This window comes from Diospyros lotus, chromosome 4 (assembly GCF_014633365.1).
Source record: "Diospyros lotus cultivar Yz01 chromosome 4, ASM1463336v1, whole genome shotgun sequence".
In the NCBI taxonomy this organism is placed as follows: domain Eukaryota; kingdom Viridiplantae; phylum Streptophyta; class Magnoliopsida; order Ericales; family Ebenaceae; genus Diospyros; species Diospyros lotus.
The window spans coordinates 33,031,693-33,047,867 of record NC_068341.1 but is presented as its reverse complement, the minus strand read 5'-3'; the positions used below and the strand labels follow the sequence as shown (position 1 = coordinate 33,047,867).

At 36.0% G+C, this 16,175-nt stretch overlaps 1 protein-coding gene across 2 annotated transcripts in view; it reads left to right on the top strand.

Moving 5' to 3' along the window:
* LOC127800773 (NAD-dependent protein deacylase SRT2) overlaps positions 1–16,175 on the top strand; it is a 38,028-nt gene that overhangs the window by 15,497 nt on the left and 6,356 nt on the right. Inside the window, exons 9-10 of one of the 2 annotated variants that reach the window (XM_052335573.1) lie at positions 8,921–9,082; positions 10,169–10,296. In XM_052335573.1, coding sequence (XP_052191533.1) covers positions 8,921–9,082; positions 10,169–10,296 — 290 coding nt within the window. The remainder of the gene's footprint in view (positions 1–8,920; positions 9,083–10,168; positions 10,297–16,175) is intronic. The other variant, XM_052335575.1, reaches the window with a different exon arrangement.

Here is a 16,175-nt window from a genome sequence, read left to right as displayed (position 1 = left end):
AATACCCAATTAAAAAAAACACATGAAAATAAAAATTATGTACAGGTTTGCATCAACCGTACAGGCAAAGTTGGCTCGTTAGTAAATTGGCATCATCTTGGAAAATGATGCAACATTGAGACACTTGGTGGGAATTGGTGTTAAAAAAGCATTAGATCCTTAATTTGTTAGTTAACAGATGTCAGAAACAAGTGTTAACAACAGAATAGGAACTGTCAATGCTGTCTTGCATGAGTCCCAATGTAAGGATAGTAGACACGGGTATTTGTTCACTAAATTGTAAAATTACATTGTTACTTGTTCATTGACATACAAGGTATAAATTCCTGATTACATGTAAAACATAGGTCTATCTATTCTTAGTATGGCTTATTTTTTGGTAGTGTTTGTTATAGTCAAAGGGAAAAGTAAGAAGCATGCATAACATTTACTGGAGTATCATAAACCGTAAGAAAACTTTCAAGTTTGTAGTGGTGGTTTCTACTTTTGTTTTAGGTTAACTGCAATATATGCTAGTTAGAGGTTCATTAAAAAGGTTGTGGTACCAAGTTGAAAAAACATCCCCAATGCATGAGGTCTCCCAATTTGTGAGGGTCAGGAGAGGGTTTTTTGTATGAAGCCTTTCCCTTGCTTTGTAAAGAAGCTATTCCTACAACTCAATCTCATAACCTTCCGATACAAAGGAGCAACTTTACCATTGCTATCTAAGCTCGCTCTCTATGGTACCAAGTGGAAAAGGTTTTAAAATAAACAATAATGATATACAAAAAGCAATTTTCAGTGCGAATGGAGAGTAATGATTAACCTTAGCCAAGCATTGAGGATGGAGCGTGAGGAAAGCAATGTAGAAATTTGTTCATGTGACCCCATCTATTATGAGTCTGGACTGATAGGCCATTATATGCATAAAATATGTGTGTTAAAACCAATATCTGATACTTAAAGGTAATATTTAATAAATAAAAGTGAATTGCAAAGTAAAATTTTTACATATTATTAAGTTCGTGTTATACCGAATTCAACTTATGCTGGTCAATTTATTACATCTCTGTTGGTCAAAACTAATAGACAATAGGTGAAAGAGGTTTTTGAAGGATTTTATCCACCTCAGTTGACAAATTGACATGTATAATTGGTTTTTACTGAAAAGGAAATACTGGTGGTTCTGGGAACAACTCCAGGGCCCAAGGGGATGTCCATATATTATTGCAACTAGAAACTCCACTTTTTTGGATAGAGCAACCTTTTCTTGAATTGATTCAACAACAGAGTCAATACCGATTTTGTTCCTGAATAGTCATTTTTCTGTCATTCTTTATTTTATTTTTTTTCCTGGGAAAACTCGTAGGGATAGTTAGGAGCTTTTTATTTGAGGAGAATGTTTTATGTTTTCCATCTCCAATTTTCATCTTTGTTTCTATGTTTCTATTTCTACAGAAAATCAGAGAAAAATAGAAAACGGGTTCATTTCTGTCATATATGAAACTAGTTTTAGACTTCAAAAAACAAGAAAATGTGTTTAAAATCATGTTATTTTCAACTTAAACAAAAACTGAAAATAAACTAGCATTGATTTATCCTTATATTTTATTATTTTTTTTCCATTTTTCAAACCTATTTATTGTATTTGTATTAAGTAAATAATAAATCTAAAATTAAAGAAATATTATAAAATTTAGTGATTAAAACATAACATAATTATAGATATCATCATACAAAGCATATCATTCAAAAATAGAAAACTTAACCAAATCATATCAAGACTACCTAGTTGCCACACTAACGATTGTTATAGTCATTCCATTGTTGGTCTGCAATGGCCTCTCTAACAAGGTTCATTTGTTGTTGAGACATATCTATCAAAAACCCTTCTTGCTCTACTTCATCGCCCATCTCATCAGGTATCTCCAAACCTTCTTTTCCATAAAGTATAAATAAATTGTTAGCTCTATCTTCTTACAAAATAAAATTGTGTAAGTGCATAACATGCAATAGGAAGCAACTTTTGTCACTTTAAACAGTAGTTCAATATTGATTTTAAAATGTGAAACCAAGCTTTCAACACACTAAAGGCTCTCTCAATAACATTACGTAAAGATGAATGCCCATAGTTAAATAATTCATTTCTTTCACAAATTCTTCCTGAACCATGAAAATCATTTAAGTGGTATCTCTCACCGCAATATGGAGCTAAAAATCTTGGAATATTTAGATAACCTGAATCAACAACATAATAACAACTTTTAAAATAAACATGTACTATTAGTGTCATATTTTGTATGAAAAAAAAAAACTAATATTATAGATATTAAATCTTGCCATCGTTAGGAAATGAAAAGTTATTTCCTTCTCTTGTTAGAGCATCTAAAAACACAAGAGAATCATTAGCAGTCCCTTCTCATCCAGTATATACAAAAGTAAACATCATATCATGAGAACAAACAGCCATAATATTTTGTTTCACCAATGCTTTTTTCTACCACGAAAAGTTTTTTGTTTTGATGTTGGAGCCCATGCTACCATGAGTACCATCTATATCACCTATCCATTTCTAGAAAATATAATTTTGTGTTAGATTATAACCTAGGTAAAACTATAGTAGCCCATATAACATGATCTAGAGTATAAAACTTCATACCTCGAAGTACGGAAACCACTTTGGATTGTTTTGAATTTCTAGTTCAATAACACCTCTGTTAACATGCTTAACCAAATCAGTTGCTAAAGATGCAAATGTTCTTATCACCTTTTCACACCATTTATGCATCGTACCAAGTGAATGTTGAAACTTTTCAACTACAACTCTGTGTGGTCCCATGACACAAAATTTCTAATCCCATAGCTACACCTTCTTCTGCACTTACATTTCTAGAATCTTGTAACAAATTTCTCATTTTTAATCTATTAGATAAATTTCTAAATACATGGGGTTTCATGTGAAATCCTTCATAGTATTTTGTAGGATTTCCTAATAAGACTATGAGTTTGTATTTTGCCTCTGAGCATAAAAGTCCTACAAGGAATTTATTCAACAAATATTCTTTCTTTTTCCATTAAGTATCTTACCATCATAAAATCTTACAATTCTTCCTCTTCATCATTGCTAGAACTAGATATTCCATTGCTTGACAAGGAACATATTGAAGTAGTAACCAAATCGTGTGCCGTCACCACCTGCATAATTAACAAGTTAATGAAAAATGAATTAGATACTTGAAAAAAAAAAAAACACATCACATAGAGAAAATAGTTCGTGCATGTCCAAATAGTTCAAACAGATTACACAATTTAATAGACAGACATGACGCTTGGAAATCACACAAGTGTTCAAAACAAACAAGTTTCAATACACAAGATGAAAACATTCATAGGATTCACAATTTTAACAAATAATTCATTTCAAGCTCTTAAGCTAAGTTTTTCTTCTAGATTCTAACATTGACTTAAAAATTTGCCTCCATTCTAATGATGTAAACATTGCAATAGTTTTGTTGTATGATGCATCAAAAACATCATGCATACTCTCCAACTTGTCCATGCACGCAATAATAAAATGAGTCAGATACAAGACTTGTCACTTTAGTACTCTAAGATTTATACTTCTCAGTCTTTGCTTTCTCTTTTTCAGCTCTAGCACTTAATATAGATGCCCACATTTCTAAGCATGAGTCCATCTTGTCAAATTTTGATTGTTTCTTAACCCGGGTGTTGCCAAGAAGAAAATCATCAGCAATACGAAAAGTAGGATAATTCTTTAAATATCTGAAGTAATGTACACATAAGATAGCATACCACATATAAATGCTGTCATGTAGTTTCAATTGCGAACTCTGTGTTTGTAGTTATCTCGTATGTAACACCAATGCATTCCAACAACTCATAAATTACAATGCTTTCTTCGAAGACAATTAATCTTCCCTGTTAATCTGTCTATCCCATATCTCACTCCTGTTTTTAGAAATATTTCTTCATCCATTGTTTGCCAGTCTGTCGTCTTAAAATTGGGAGTACCATTTAGATCTTTCTTAACTTGTTCATATAATACGAGTAAAAACGATGCCTCATTTGGGTCAGACCAATCCATAACATCCTTATTATCCCCACTCTTTCCCCCCATCTAAATACAAAATAAAAAATCAGTTCAAACTAAAGAGTAATTGGACAGAATTTACTTTATAATTGTCTCACTTCAAATAATCAATTAAAACTAATAGAACATCCCTTGTTGTTTCTCAAAACAATGTACAATTGGAGAGATAGTAATATAATTTCAAGAGGGGCTTTGAGATGAGAATGCAAGTTCATAGAATGGACATGCAACAATTTCAAGCAAGTTACTTAACCAAGTACATCATCAGAAAAATTCAATCAATGTCTACTCATATATTTATACATTGTTCTCACCTGAAACATCAAGAATTCAATCCATTTATTCCTCCAATAAGAGATGAGCTGCATGCTTTGGTTTCTAGGGAGTCCATTCTACACTATACTCTAGCCACAAACAATTCAAGGGTCTCCTACATGATCTTTTGGAGAAACCTATGATATATATGTTAGACCTCTAAATGTCTTGGCCTATGATACAAGTCAGCACCCTAAATCTCAATAAAAGAAGGGTAACAACATAGGTGTTCACTGTCATAAATGATTAGAACATGTATATATGACACGCAACTACAATGACATTTTCAAGGCATTCCACGAATGTTATTTTGGTTTTTGTAGACCTTCCAAGAGATAGTAACAAGTTTCATGGCCTTATTAAACAGTTCTCTCTAATTCCAGTGAACCCTATCCACAAGTCAGTAAAATTATAGCAATCTTCTTAAGAACGCACCAAAGCAATCAATCATCAATAAGAGAATTAACTAACCTACTTAAATCATATTGCATCATGAACATGGCCCTTTGATAGAAATCTCAATCATAAACAAATTGGTGAAGGTTGCAAGTAAGACAGTAAGGTACAACTGCTTGGAAGCCAATGTTAAAGAGGGTTTAGTAGCTATCCATGTCTCATTATGATAAAAAGAGTGAAAATGGTTCCCAAGTGTATGCTAATCAACGTGAGTTGATATATCTTTATTAAGTTCCTATGTAGATGACATAACCATTGGTAGGTATACTTAAACATATTGGGAAGTTATAATAATAATAATAATGAAGCAAAATTGTTGAACAAACCAAAGTGCAAAAATGAACAGATCAGGAAGAGAACAGCAGATCGGAACTGAGAAGAGGAGGGAAGAACAGATCAAAACTGATTGGAGCTGAGAAGAGGAGAGAAGAACATCTACCAATAACCAAAAGATGATAAATCAGGGAGAGAACAGATCGAAACATAGAGAAGAGGAGAAAATCTCCCACATAAAAACCAACAATCGAATACACCAAGGCAACAATAAAACTAGGAGAGAAGAGAAGAGAAGACAAAACTTACTGATGTGTAACATCCCTGACTTTGAAAATAATTTATTATTGGGTTTATGATGATTTGTGTATGATTATCGGTTAATTGTGAGGTTGAGATGGATTAATTGTGATCTATTAAAGAATCGTGGCTATGGGGATTTAATTATGATTTATTGAATGGTTGTGAAGTGGGGAAAATTAATAAAGAATATTGTATTTAATGCATTTTGGCCGGGGAAGGCAAGAAGTAGTTTAAATTTTAATCGGTGCATATTATATGGCAAAGGAGGCAGCCAGTCCAGCTAGTCGCGCGCATGAGGGACCAGCTAGGCAACTCAGGTTCGAGTGGGAGGGCTAGCGCGTGGAAGGGTGGGGCGCCAAACGGCATTGTTTTGAGACGCCAGGCAACGCCCATGCACTGTGGGCGCGCATCCCAGGCCGCATGGCGTGGTCATGCGCCACCCTTCCCTCTCCACTGCTGCCACGTGGCAGCCTATGGGGGGGCTTTCTTTTAACCCCCGACCCTTGTGTCTCCTTTCACCCGAGCCTCTGGCGCCTATAAATAACGGGATTTTTCGCTGTGAAATATTGAACGTGCTGAAACTCTGTCCGTGGATATATGTGAGGTATAAAAATATTTTAAATTTATTTAATAATGTTAATTAATCACGTGTTTAGCTATACTATGTTATAATGTAGCAACAATAATTAAAATTAATCGTGTGCCTAATTATATAATTTTATAATTATAGAAAATTGGGACGCGAATCCGACACGAAGCAAGCAACTAATACGCTGTAAGGTTTAATATGCTTTGTGTGTAAATGTATTTTGGCATGTCTTGTATTAGACGATGGGGGAAGTGCCTAGGCATGGGGCTATAAATTTGGACCGTGTGAGTCTCGAGATGGGGTCCTAAATGAAATTTGTGGGGCCACCAAAATCCGGACCAGGGTGCGGTGGACAGGCCTACATGCATGATACACTTCACATTTTTCTATAATTGTCATGCATTTTAATTTACCGCATCTCATATTACCCTTATTGAGTTCCCGGACTCACCCCTATATTTCCCCACTAACCTAACAAGTGGCTCAGGGTCTGGGAAAGGAAAAGCAGTGTTAGTGGAAGAATCGTCAGTTAACAGTAAAGGCGGGCAATGAGAATGTGGGTCGTGTTTCTGTATTGTTTATATAATATAATATATATTCTCTATATTTCAAGGTTCCCACTATGAGTAATTCAGAGTGTGTGTCTGAACCGATCGATTGTGATCAAGATTATGAGATATGCTTGACTGTTGAAATATTTTGTTGAGCAAGTTGGTATTTATTTATTTGAAATTAGATTTATATTTTAAAGGCCTAATTGGGTACGAGACTCTGGTGAATTTCCACTGCCTATGCATTTTACACTCGAGTTCTCGACACTCGAAGGCGGCGAAGCTTAGACCCCACCCAGGGCGCCCATATTATTTTAATAATTTATGTCGATAGGGCACAACCGTCCTTCAAGATAGGCCGTGGAGGTAACTACAGGTTACGGTGGCACCCGATAGTGGGGTCGGGGCGTCACATGATGACACCGAGAAGAGGAGAGGCCAACAATCCGACGATGGGATGAAACTTTCAGATGAAGACAAGAAGATGTTTTTTGTTAAGGAGATGAAGACGAGAAGATCATTCTGCGAAGAGGGGAGGCTGAGGATTGTTCTGCGAAGGAGATGAAGACGGGAAGATGTTTTCTGCAAAGAGGAGAGGCCGAGGATTGTTCTGTGAAGGAGATGAAGACTGGAAGGTGTTTTCTTTAAAATGCTTCTGCGTAGGTTCGAACCTGCAAATGTGTGGGCATATCCCATGGAGAATCATGTTTTCCACAGAAAATGAAGTGGAAAACAAGCAAATTGTTATAAAGGAAAACTTAGAAAACATCTTTCAGATGTTTTTTAAAGTGTAGTACAATTTTAGGAAACAGAAATTCTAGAGGGGAAAAAAAATTATTTTGAATGCAGTTTCCAATTTTCCATCTCTGTAGAGATATTTTTCAGAAAACTACTCCAATTTACCACGAGTAAACAGCCCCTAGAAATCTTGATTATAATGTAAATATACGCAGTATGGTTTTGAGCATGAGAAGAACATGCCAATACAGCAATTTTGTAAAATAATCATAAGGCATCAAACATATTAAAAATTCATTTCATTCATAGGCACAAAATCACATTGTAAATGCAGTTATATTTTGTTATGTCAAAATTTGGAAACTGTTTTTCATATTCTACATATTTTTAAGAAAGTGTGAACAGGCTAATATCTATTTTGAAACCGTACTCATCACAAGTTAAGGATCTGGTTCATATTATTGTTGTTTCCAATTTTTTGTGTTCGTTTTCAAAATTTTGAAAAAAATAAAAAAACAGAAAATGTCATTTGTCTGGGTGTTTTTCTTTTCAAAAAAATGAACTCGTTTTAAAAAAATGGTTTGTTGTGTTCATTTCAGTCTCCATTTTCTGACCTGATTTTCTTCAATAAATTTTCAAAAATATGTATTTTCACAACTAATTGAAAATATTAAGTAAAAAATGATAAATGTGAACAATAAAATTATATTTGGTTGACTTACAAAAGTTCTATAACCATATGAAGAAAAATAATAACACAAATAGATTTATCAAACAACATTTTGTGTTTTTGTTTTCAAATTTTTGAAGATTCTACAAAAACCAAATGACAGTTTCGATTTTCATTTTCTTCAATTGGAAACAAAAACTGAACACAAGAATTTGAATACTTAAGCTGGAAACAAACACATGAAATCTGGCTAACAAAATCAAATGGGGTTCAAATGTTATGATTTAAATATTTCTGAAAGTGTCAAGGAGGTAAGACTAAGAGGGATATATGTTGATGCAGATCTGGACACAAGTATCTGGGGCACAGACACATATCAGCAAATTATCCCAGTTGGAAATGCCATGCGGTGTGCCTCATGCATATCTTTTTTGAATTCAAAGAGTTATCAGTATTAGGCACACAACATGGCATGTCTGACACCTATTTAGCTTATCTAGTGAGTATGATGTGTTAAGAGTTCAGACACAACCTCGTTTCTGGATTGTCCACGCTTCATATTCCATATTCTTTTCATTTTATAATTGATATTTGGCATATTCTTTTAAGCCATATTTATTATTTATTCAAGTGATGGATGGGCACTCCCACTATGGGATTGTGTTTTCCCGAAGTATCCAGTTAAAGATAAGTTAGAAAAGAATAGAAAACATTAACATGAGTATCCATTTCATGTGCACAAATGTTTTCATGAGTAGTTATTGACAACTAATCCAATGCAATATTGGCACCTTCTTAGAAGTGTTAAATTCTTTTTTTTCTTTTCCCTCTTTTTGTAGTGTTCACCTAGATGATAGAGACTGAACTTGTGTTAACCTCAAGCCATATTTCACTTTCACCTGATGGCAACTGAGAAATATAATGTTCTCCTGCAGTGGGCTGCAGCAATTGAAAGTTTGGACTATGACAGCCGGTCAGATAAAAGCTTTGGCATGAGGATAAGGCCTGATGGAGACATCGAAATTGATGAGAAATTTTGGGAGGAGGATTTTCACATTCCCACTTGCCAGAAATGCAATGGAGTAGTAAAACCTGAAGTAAGACATTTGGCTTTTAATATATCCAATTTTGCACTTGTGGTTTACTTTCTTGAAGGATGCTGATAACCCTAACCTTAAAAGGAAAATATATGTGTTTCATGGAAATAGGTGGTCAATTTACTTGTACTGCTAGATGATATTGAAAACCGATACACACTTCTTACCTTACACTTACTGATCAAAACTCTTTTATCTGTTCATTTTGCATCTGAAACCTTGCTGACATTAAAGAATGATGAATGTAGCCCTTGCTTATGTTAAAAATATATAAATAAAAATGCTCCCTTAGGTGCACTTTTGAGGGGCAACGAACATGTCCTAAAAATGCTATTGAATGTAAATTTGGTTCGATAATGGCTTGGATACACATTACCTATGGAGAACTGCAATTCGACATTTTTGGTAAGCATGTGATGTCAACAGAACTTCTCCTTGGGTGGCATGAAATAGTAATGTAGATCACTGCTAGCAAAGTTTGCCTTAGATGTGTATGCAGTGAAGACCACTGCTGCCCAAAGAAGTTATAGGAACACTTCATAGTTCTACAGTTCTTTGTACGGGAAATAAAACCATTATCTTAAGATTATCTATTAGGTATAATAGATTACTTGATGTTCCATATATTAATTGTTCTTCGTGGAACAAGATGCTAAGACATGAAGGGATTTTAGTGATGGCTTAAGGCTTGTTACTGTCCATTAACTGATAAAGATGGAAAATGTTCAAATCTGTTGCTATTGCATACTGGGACTTTGAGCTTTCACAATCTTCATTTCCTTTAGAGGTAGTTTCTAATATTAAATAAAGAAATGTAAATTGAACTTCCTTCCAAGTTGTGTAATTATTGTTAACTTGTCAATGATCAAATTTACTTGTTTTGCTTATTTGGAGGATCCGTAAGTTCTAATTGCCATCATACACTTCATTCACTTTGTTTGGATAGTTTATTCTTGGTTTAATTATCATTACATCTGTATTCCCTGGCTTCTATGCAAACGTATATCTTAAGCTATTGAATTAGTTGAAAAAGTATACGCTGAGCCAAACTCATAGATAATCTATTGGTACTTGTTAATTTTGAAGGTTGTCTTCTTTGGTGACAATGTGCCAAAAGATCGAGCTGATAGAGCAATGGAAGCTGCAAAACAATGCGATGCTTTCCTTGTGCTTGGATCATCTCTTATGACAATGTCTGCTTTCAGGCTTATCAGGTACATATTCTGTTTTGCTAACCTTTTTCTTCAAATAAAATACCTGCAATTTCTGTGTAACTGGTAATAGAAACCTAAATCAGTTAGTTACAGTTATTCCTAATCCATTCTTTACCCTCCAACTCTTCTGTTATGAAAGTCGGCCTCTACAATGATGGTCAAGTAGCAATATTATGCCTCTACGAGTTTTCTTTTGTAATGATGAAAATATCTAAGTGTCACATGTCACTTTTCTTTCACATTCACAAATCAAGCTGGTGGAGGGATCGCATTGCAGCTAGACTTAAGTGGTAGGGTTAAGTTGGAGAAATGGATACTCAAGGAGTAAAGTGGGATTGAGTGCAGAGTATGGGGGTAACTAATCCAAACTGAATATTATATCTATGGTGATGGTAGTTTCCTTGGTAGCAACGGTAAAGTTGCTCCTTTGTGACTAGAAGGTCATGGTTTGAATTGTGAAAACCACTTTTCGTAAATAAATAAATAAATAAATAAAGAAGAAACAAGGGAAAGGCTGTGTATAAATTCAACCCTCACAAAAATGCAGAGCATCGTGCATTCGGTGACACCCTTTACTAGAAATTTGCATGAAATAGGCTATATCTTAGATGATCAGCATTCTCTTTAGCTTAATCTGAAATGGCCAAATAAAAATTATGCATTCTCTAATATTGGAAAGTGTGATAAATATAATTAGACTGCTTTTCTAAAGTCTTATGTTTTTTAACACTGGTGGTGACTTAATATCTAACTTGTGCATTTCTACATAGTTGTGTCAGTTCATGCAGATTATAATTCTCCTGCCCTAATCGGCCATATTTGATTGTGTATGAAAGCATGTTGGAAAATCAAATCCCACAATTTATGGGATTGATTATAATCAATCTTATCCCACAATCTATGGGACTGATTATAATCAATCTTAATTGTTGGGATTGATTGATTAATGTAAATTAGTAATTGATGTAATTAGGATTCCTTTTTTTTTTTCCTTAGTTATAGGGATTTGATTGATTTCTTTCTCTTATATATTTTGTAATCTTTCCTAGTGAAGATTAGAAAAAAATATATCAAGTTTTCTCATAATTGTTCATGGTATCAGAGCCGTGAAGTATCCTCCAGCCTACAATACCCACTGACCCAAACACTGAACCCCTGCCCCCAGCAACGACAATAGTGTCGACTAATCAAGCTACCACCATGGCCTCACCGACCAGCTATCCACCTGCGGAACCCTCCATGTTTTCGACCCTTGACTCCCACACCAAAAAAAACACTGACCCAAACACTATCCCAACGCCTCTTTCCCTCAATCTTGGCGCTGCCACTATGCAGACATCCCACCTTAACCAACACCCCATCCCCTTGACTGTTCATCATCTCAATGGCACCAATTTTCGAGAATGGTACCAATCTATGAAGTTTGTGATGACTAGTAAAGGGAAAATGGGCTATCTTACTAGTGTTCCACTAGCCCCAAGCCCTTAATCTCCCAAATACAACACATGGGTAGCAAAAAATTCTTTGGTGATGGCCTGGCTCATCCAATCCATGGAACCCAAAATTGGAAGGCGCTATTTGTTCTACAACACTGCCAAGAAATGTGGACTGTTATCCACTAAATGTACTCCAACTTGGAGAACATCTTTCAATTGTTTGAAGTCCAGACTCCACAAAACAGGGAAGTATGTCAGTCACGAAATATTTTAATACCATTTATGAGTTGTGGCAAGAGCTTGATTTGTATCACACCGTTACTTGGCATTATACCAAGGATGATCAACTGTCTCTAGCTATGCAGGAGAAAGACCGTGTGTTTGATTTTTTACAAGGGACTCAATGCTGATTTAGATGAGGTACGGGGCCGTATTTTGGGGACCAAACCTTTGCCGACTATCAATGAGGTCTTTGCAATTGTCCGCCACGAAGAAAGTTGCAAACATGTTATGATGCCTCATTCCAAAGATCCTGGCATGGATTCTACTACCCAAGGCTCCGCATTAGTAGCTTTATTGTCCTGAAAAATCCAAAGGACCTTCTGAGCAGCAATCTCTCGGGCCTCAAAAAGATCGTTTATGGTGTGAGCATTGCAGCAAACCATATTACACTAAGGAGACTTGTTGGGAGCTTCATGGGAAGCCTACTGACTAGAAACCCAAAAGTTAAAGACGCACAAAAACAACTTATCCTGATGCCCCACTTGCCTCTCCCTCCTCTCGCATCTTTCCATTCACAGCCAAACAAATGGCGATGCTGAAAAAACTCCTCCATCCTACTAAGGAACCTAATTTTAGTTCCATTGCACATATGGCTCACAAAGGTAAAATTAGCTTTTCTACTTCTCTTTTATCCTAGAAAGGTCCCCAAGACGTTTGGATTGTGGATTCTAGAGCAACTAACCATATGTGTGGCTCTTCAGCTGGACTCCTTAATTTTTTCCCTTGTACAAGGACATTGGTATTACCATGGTAGATGGATCCTTGTGTAAAGCTGCGGGCTGGGGTGATCTCATGGTGTTTGGGTTGCCACTTAATTTTGTTCTTTATGTGCCCAAATTACAGTGCAATTTAATCTCTGTTCATAAATTGGCAACTGATTTACATTACTCTATAACTTTTTTTCCTTCCCACTGTTGATTTCAAGATTTACCATTGGCGATGACGATTGGCAAGCAATGCTAGAAAGCATAATGGCCTGTACTATTTGTCTAATAGTGGTCTATTCAATCCTTCTGTTCCTGTGGGTCTTCACACTATCTCAGAATCCAATGTCCTTCTCTGGCACCAACGATTAGGGCATCCTAATTTTTCATATTTAAAGTTTTTATACCCCCAGTTATTCCTTAATAAAAACCCTAGTTCCTTTCATTGTGATCATTGTGTACTAGCAAAGCATTCACATTCTCTCCATCCTTCTCGTCCTTATACACCATCACGCCCATTCCACCTTGTGCATAGTGATGTCTAGGGTTCATCTCAAGTTTCCACCATCATTGGAAAACGGTGGTTTGTCACGTTTATTGATCATCATACCCGAGTTTGTTGGGACTACTTGATGAAAGATAAGTCTGAGGTTCTCATGATCTTCAAACAGTTTCACCAACTTATCAAAAATGTTTTCCAGTCTTCTATACAGATACTCTACATTGACAATGGTAAAGAATACTTTTCTCATGCCTTTAATCACTACCTTCTAGACTAGGGTATTTTCCACCAAAATTCTTACTCTTATACTCCTCAGCAAAATGGGGTAGTCGAGCACAAAAATTGTTACTTGTTGGAAGTTGCCCGGTCCCTCATGATCGCTAGTCATATCCCTCATTCTCATTGGGGAAAGGCTCTTTTGACTTTGTTGGAGAGTCCTAGGCTGCTAAGGAGTCTCGCCGAAAGGAAAAAGAGTAGCTACTAAGGAGTCTACGCAAGGAACGGGTCCTGATCATGTCCTGAAAAGTAGTGATAAGGAGGAATTGAAGACCCAAAGAGAAAATCTAGATAAATTCCTAAAATTCGGGAGAAATAATAGGAGTAGGATGTGTTAGTCATCCATTAGTTCGACTCTTCAACAAACAGCAACTTTGACTGCCATAGTACCAACCAACACCCTGTCAATGGATAGCCACACCCTGCAAATCACACAACATAGGTTGAACGGAAGAAACTTCAAAGAATGGTTTCAATCCATCATCTTGGTGATTAAAGGCAAGGGAAAATATGGCTAACTCACCGGGGCTATTCCAACTCCACCAAAAGATTCCGAAGAGTATCAACGATGGGAGGTAGAAAACTCAATTTTGATGGTTTGACTTATCAACTCAATGGAGCCCAAAGTAGGCCGACCCTATCTGTTCTACAAGACTGCAAAAGCAGTACGGGATGCAGTCCAAGAAATTTACCATGATCTAGAAAACACAACTCAATGTTTTGGGATTAGAGCGGCAATTAGGACTACCAAACATGGTAGTTTTGGAGTTATGGAATATTACAATAATCTAATGGAGTTATGGCAGAGATGGATTTGTTTTATGATCCAAGTTGGGAGTGTACAATTGACAGCCAGAAATATAGCAAGATGTTGGAAAATGAGAGGATTTTTTACTTCCTCCAAGGGCACAATCTAGATTTGGATGAAGTGAGAGGATGACTCCTAGGTACCAAGCCATTACCATCCCTTCGAGAGGTATTTGCGGAGGTTAGACGGGAGGAAAGCAGAAAGAAGGTCATGCTCCCAGCCAGAGCCAAATTCAGGATCAGCTCTTGCTACTACCAAGAAAGAAGACAATCCTAGGGACAAACATTGGTGCGAGCACTACAACCAACCTTACCATACAAAGAACACATGCTGGAAGTTACACGAAAAGCCACCAAACTGGAAATCCAAATCTAAGAGGGAAAAAGAGAAACCAGCATATGCAGCAGGCAGTATACCCACTAGTGAAATAGGTATGGGTTTAACAACTGACCAGATTGAATTTTTACAAAAACTGTTAAATGGCTTTCACATTGCAAAGGAATCAGATGATTTAACAACTAATCCCACAACATCCATGGTACAAAAAAGGTAACTAGGCTCTTTCTTTAACTGCTAGGAGGATGAATAGAAGTTATTGGGTGGTAGATACCAGGGCATCTGACTACATGACTGGATCTATTGCTAGAAATTTCAAATTAGAGACACGGATTTAATCATATTGATGACAGATGGTACAGTATCCTTAGTCAAGGGAAAAGGAAATGTTTGTGTTGCTGGTTTACAACTCGAATTTGTGTTATATGTACCCAACCTAAAATGCAGTTTACTATCTATGAGCAAGCTAACTAGGGATATGGATTGTATTGTAACACTTTTCCCTTCATATTGTGTCTTTCAAGACCGATCCTCGAGGAAGATGATTGGCAGTACTGAGGAGAAAGATGGACTTTATTGGCTATCTGATAACAAGGCTTTCCCTAGTCAAGTTCCTCCTAGGTTCTCTCTTACCGTTAGTTCAAATTCTGAAATTTTGTTATGGCATAAACGTGTTGATCATCCTAGTTTTTCATATTTGAAACACTTGTACCCAAATTTATTTATCAATGAAGAGAAGTTGGTACTTAAGTGTGATCATTGTATTTTTCCCAAACAAACTCATAATACTCATCAACCAAACCCATACACTCCTTCTAAACCTTTCTACTTGATCCATAGTGATATTTGGGGACCAGCTAGAGTTCCAAACTTAAATGGTGCTAGATGGTTTGTAACCTTTATTAATTACCACACAAGAGTGTGTTGGGTTTACCTAATGAAAGAAAAATTTGAGGTGTGTGCAATTTTTCAAAACTTTCATAAACTCATTCTAAACAATTATCAATCCTCTATTTGTATCCTTAGGACTGACAATGGCCGGGAATATTTTTCGGCTAGGAATATTTTTCTTACTCATTCACTCAATACCTTACTACTAACGGAATTTTTCATCAAAGCCCTTGCCCCTATACCCCTCAACAAAATGGGATAGTTGAGAGAAAAAATCGACATTTGCTTGAGGTAGCTAGATCTCTCATGTTTACTAGTTCTACTCCTAACAGGTATTGGGGGGAAGCAGTCATAACAACATTTTATTTAATCAATAGGCTGCCTTCCAAGGTTCTAAATTATCAAACTCCATTCCACAACCTCATGTCTGTATTTCCCCATGTTCGAATTCTCAACACTCTCTCTCCCAAAGTATTCAGGTGTGTGGTGTATGTCTATCAAACTAGCCCTAATCATCATAAACTGGAACCTAGGGCAATCAAGTGCATATTTATAGGGTATTCTCCAATCTAAAAAGGATATAAGTATTTTTGCCCTACATCACAAAAATTATTTGTTTCTTGTGATGTAACCTTTGTTGAAGA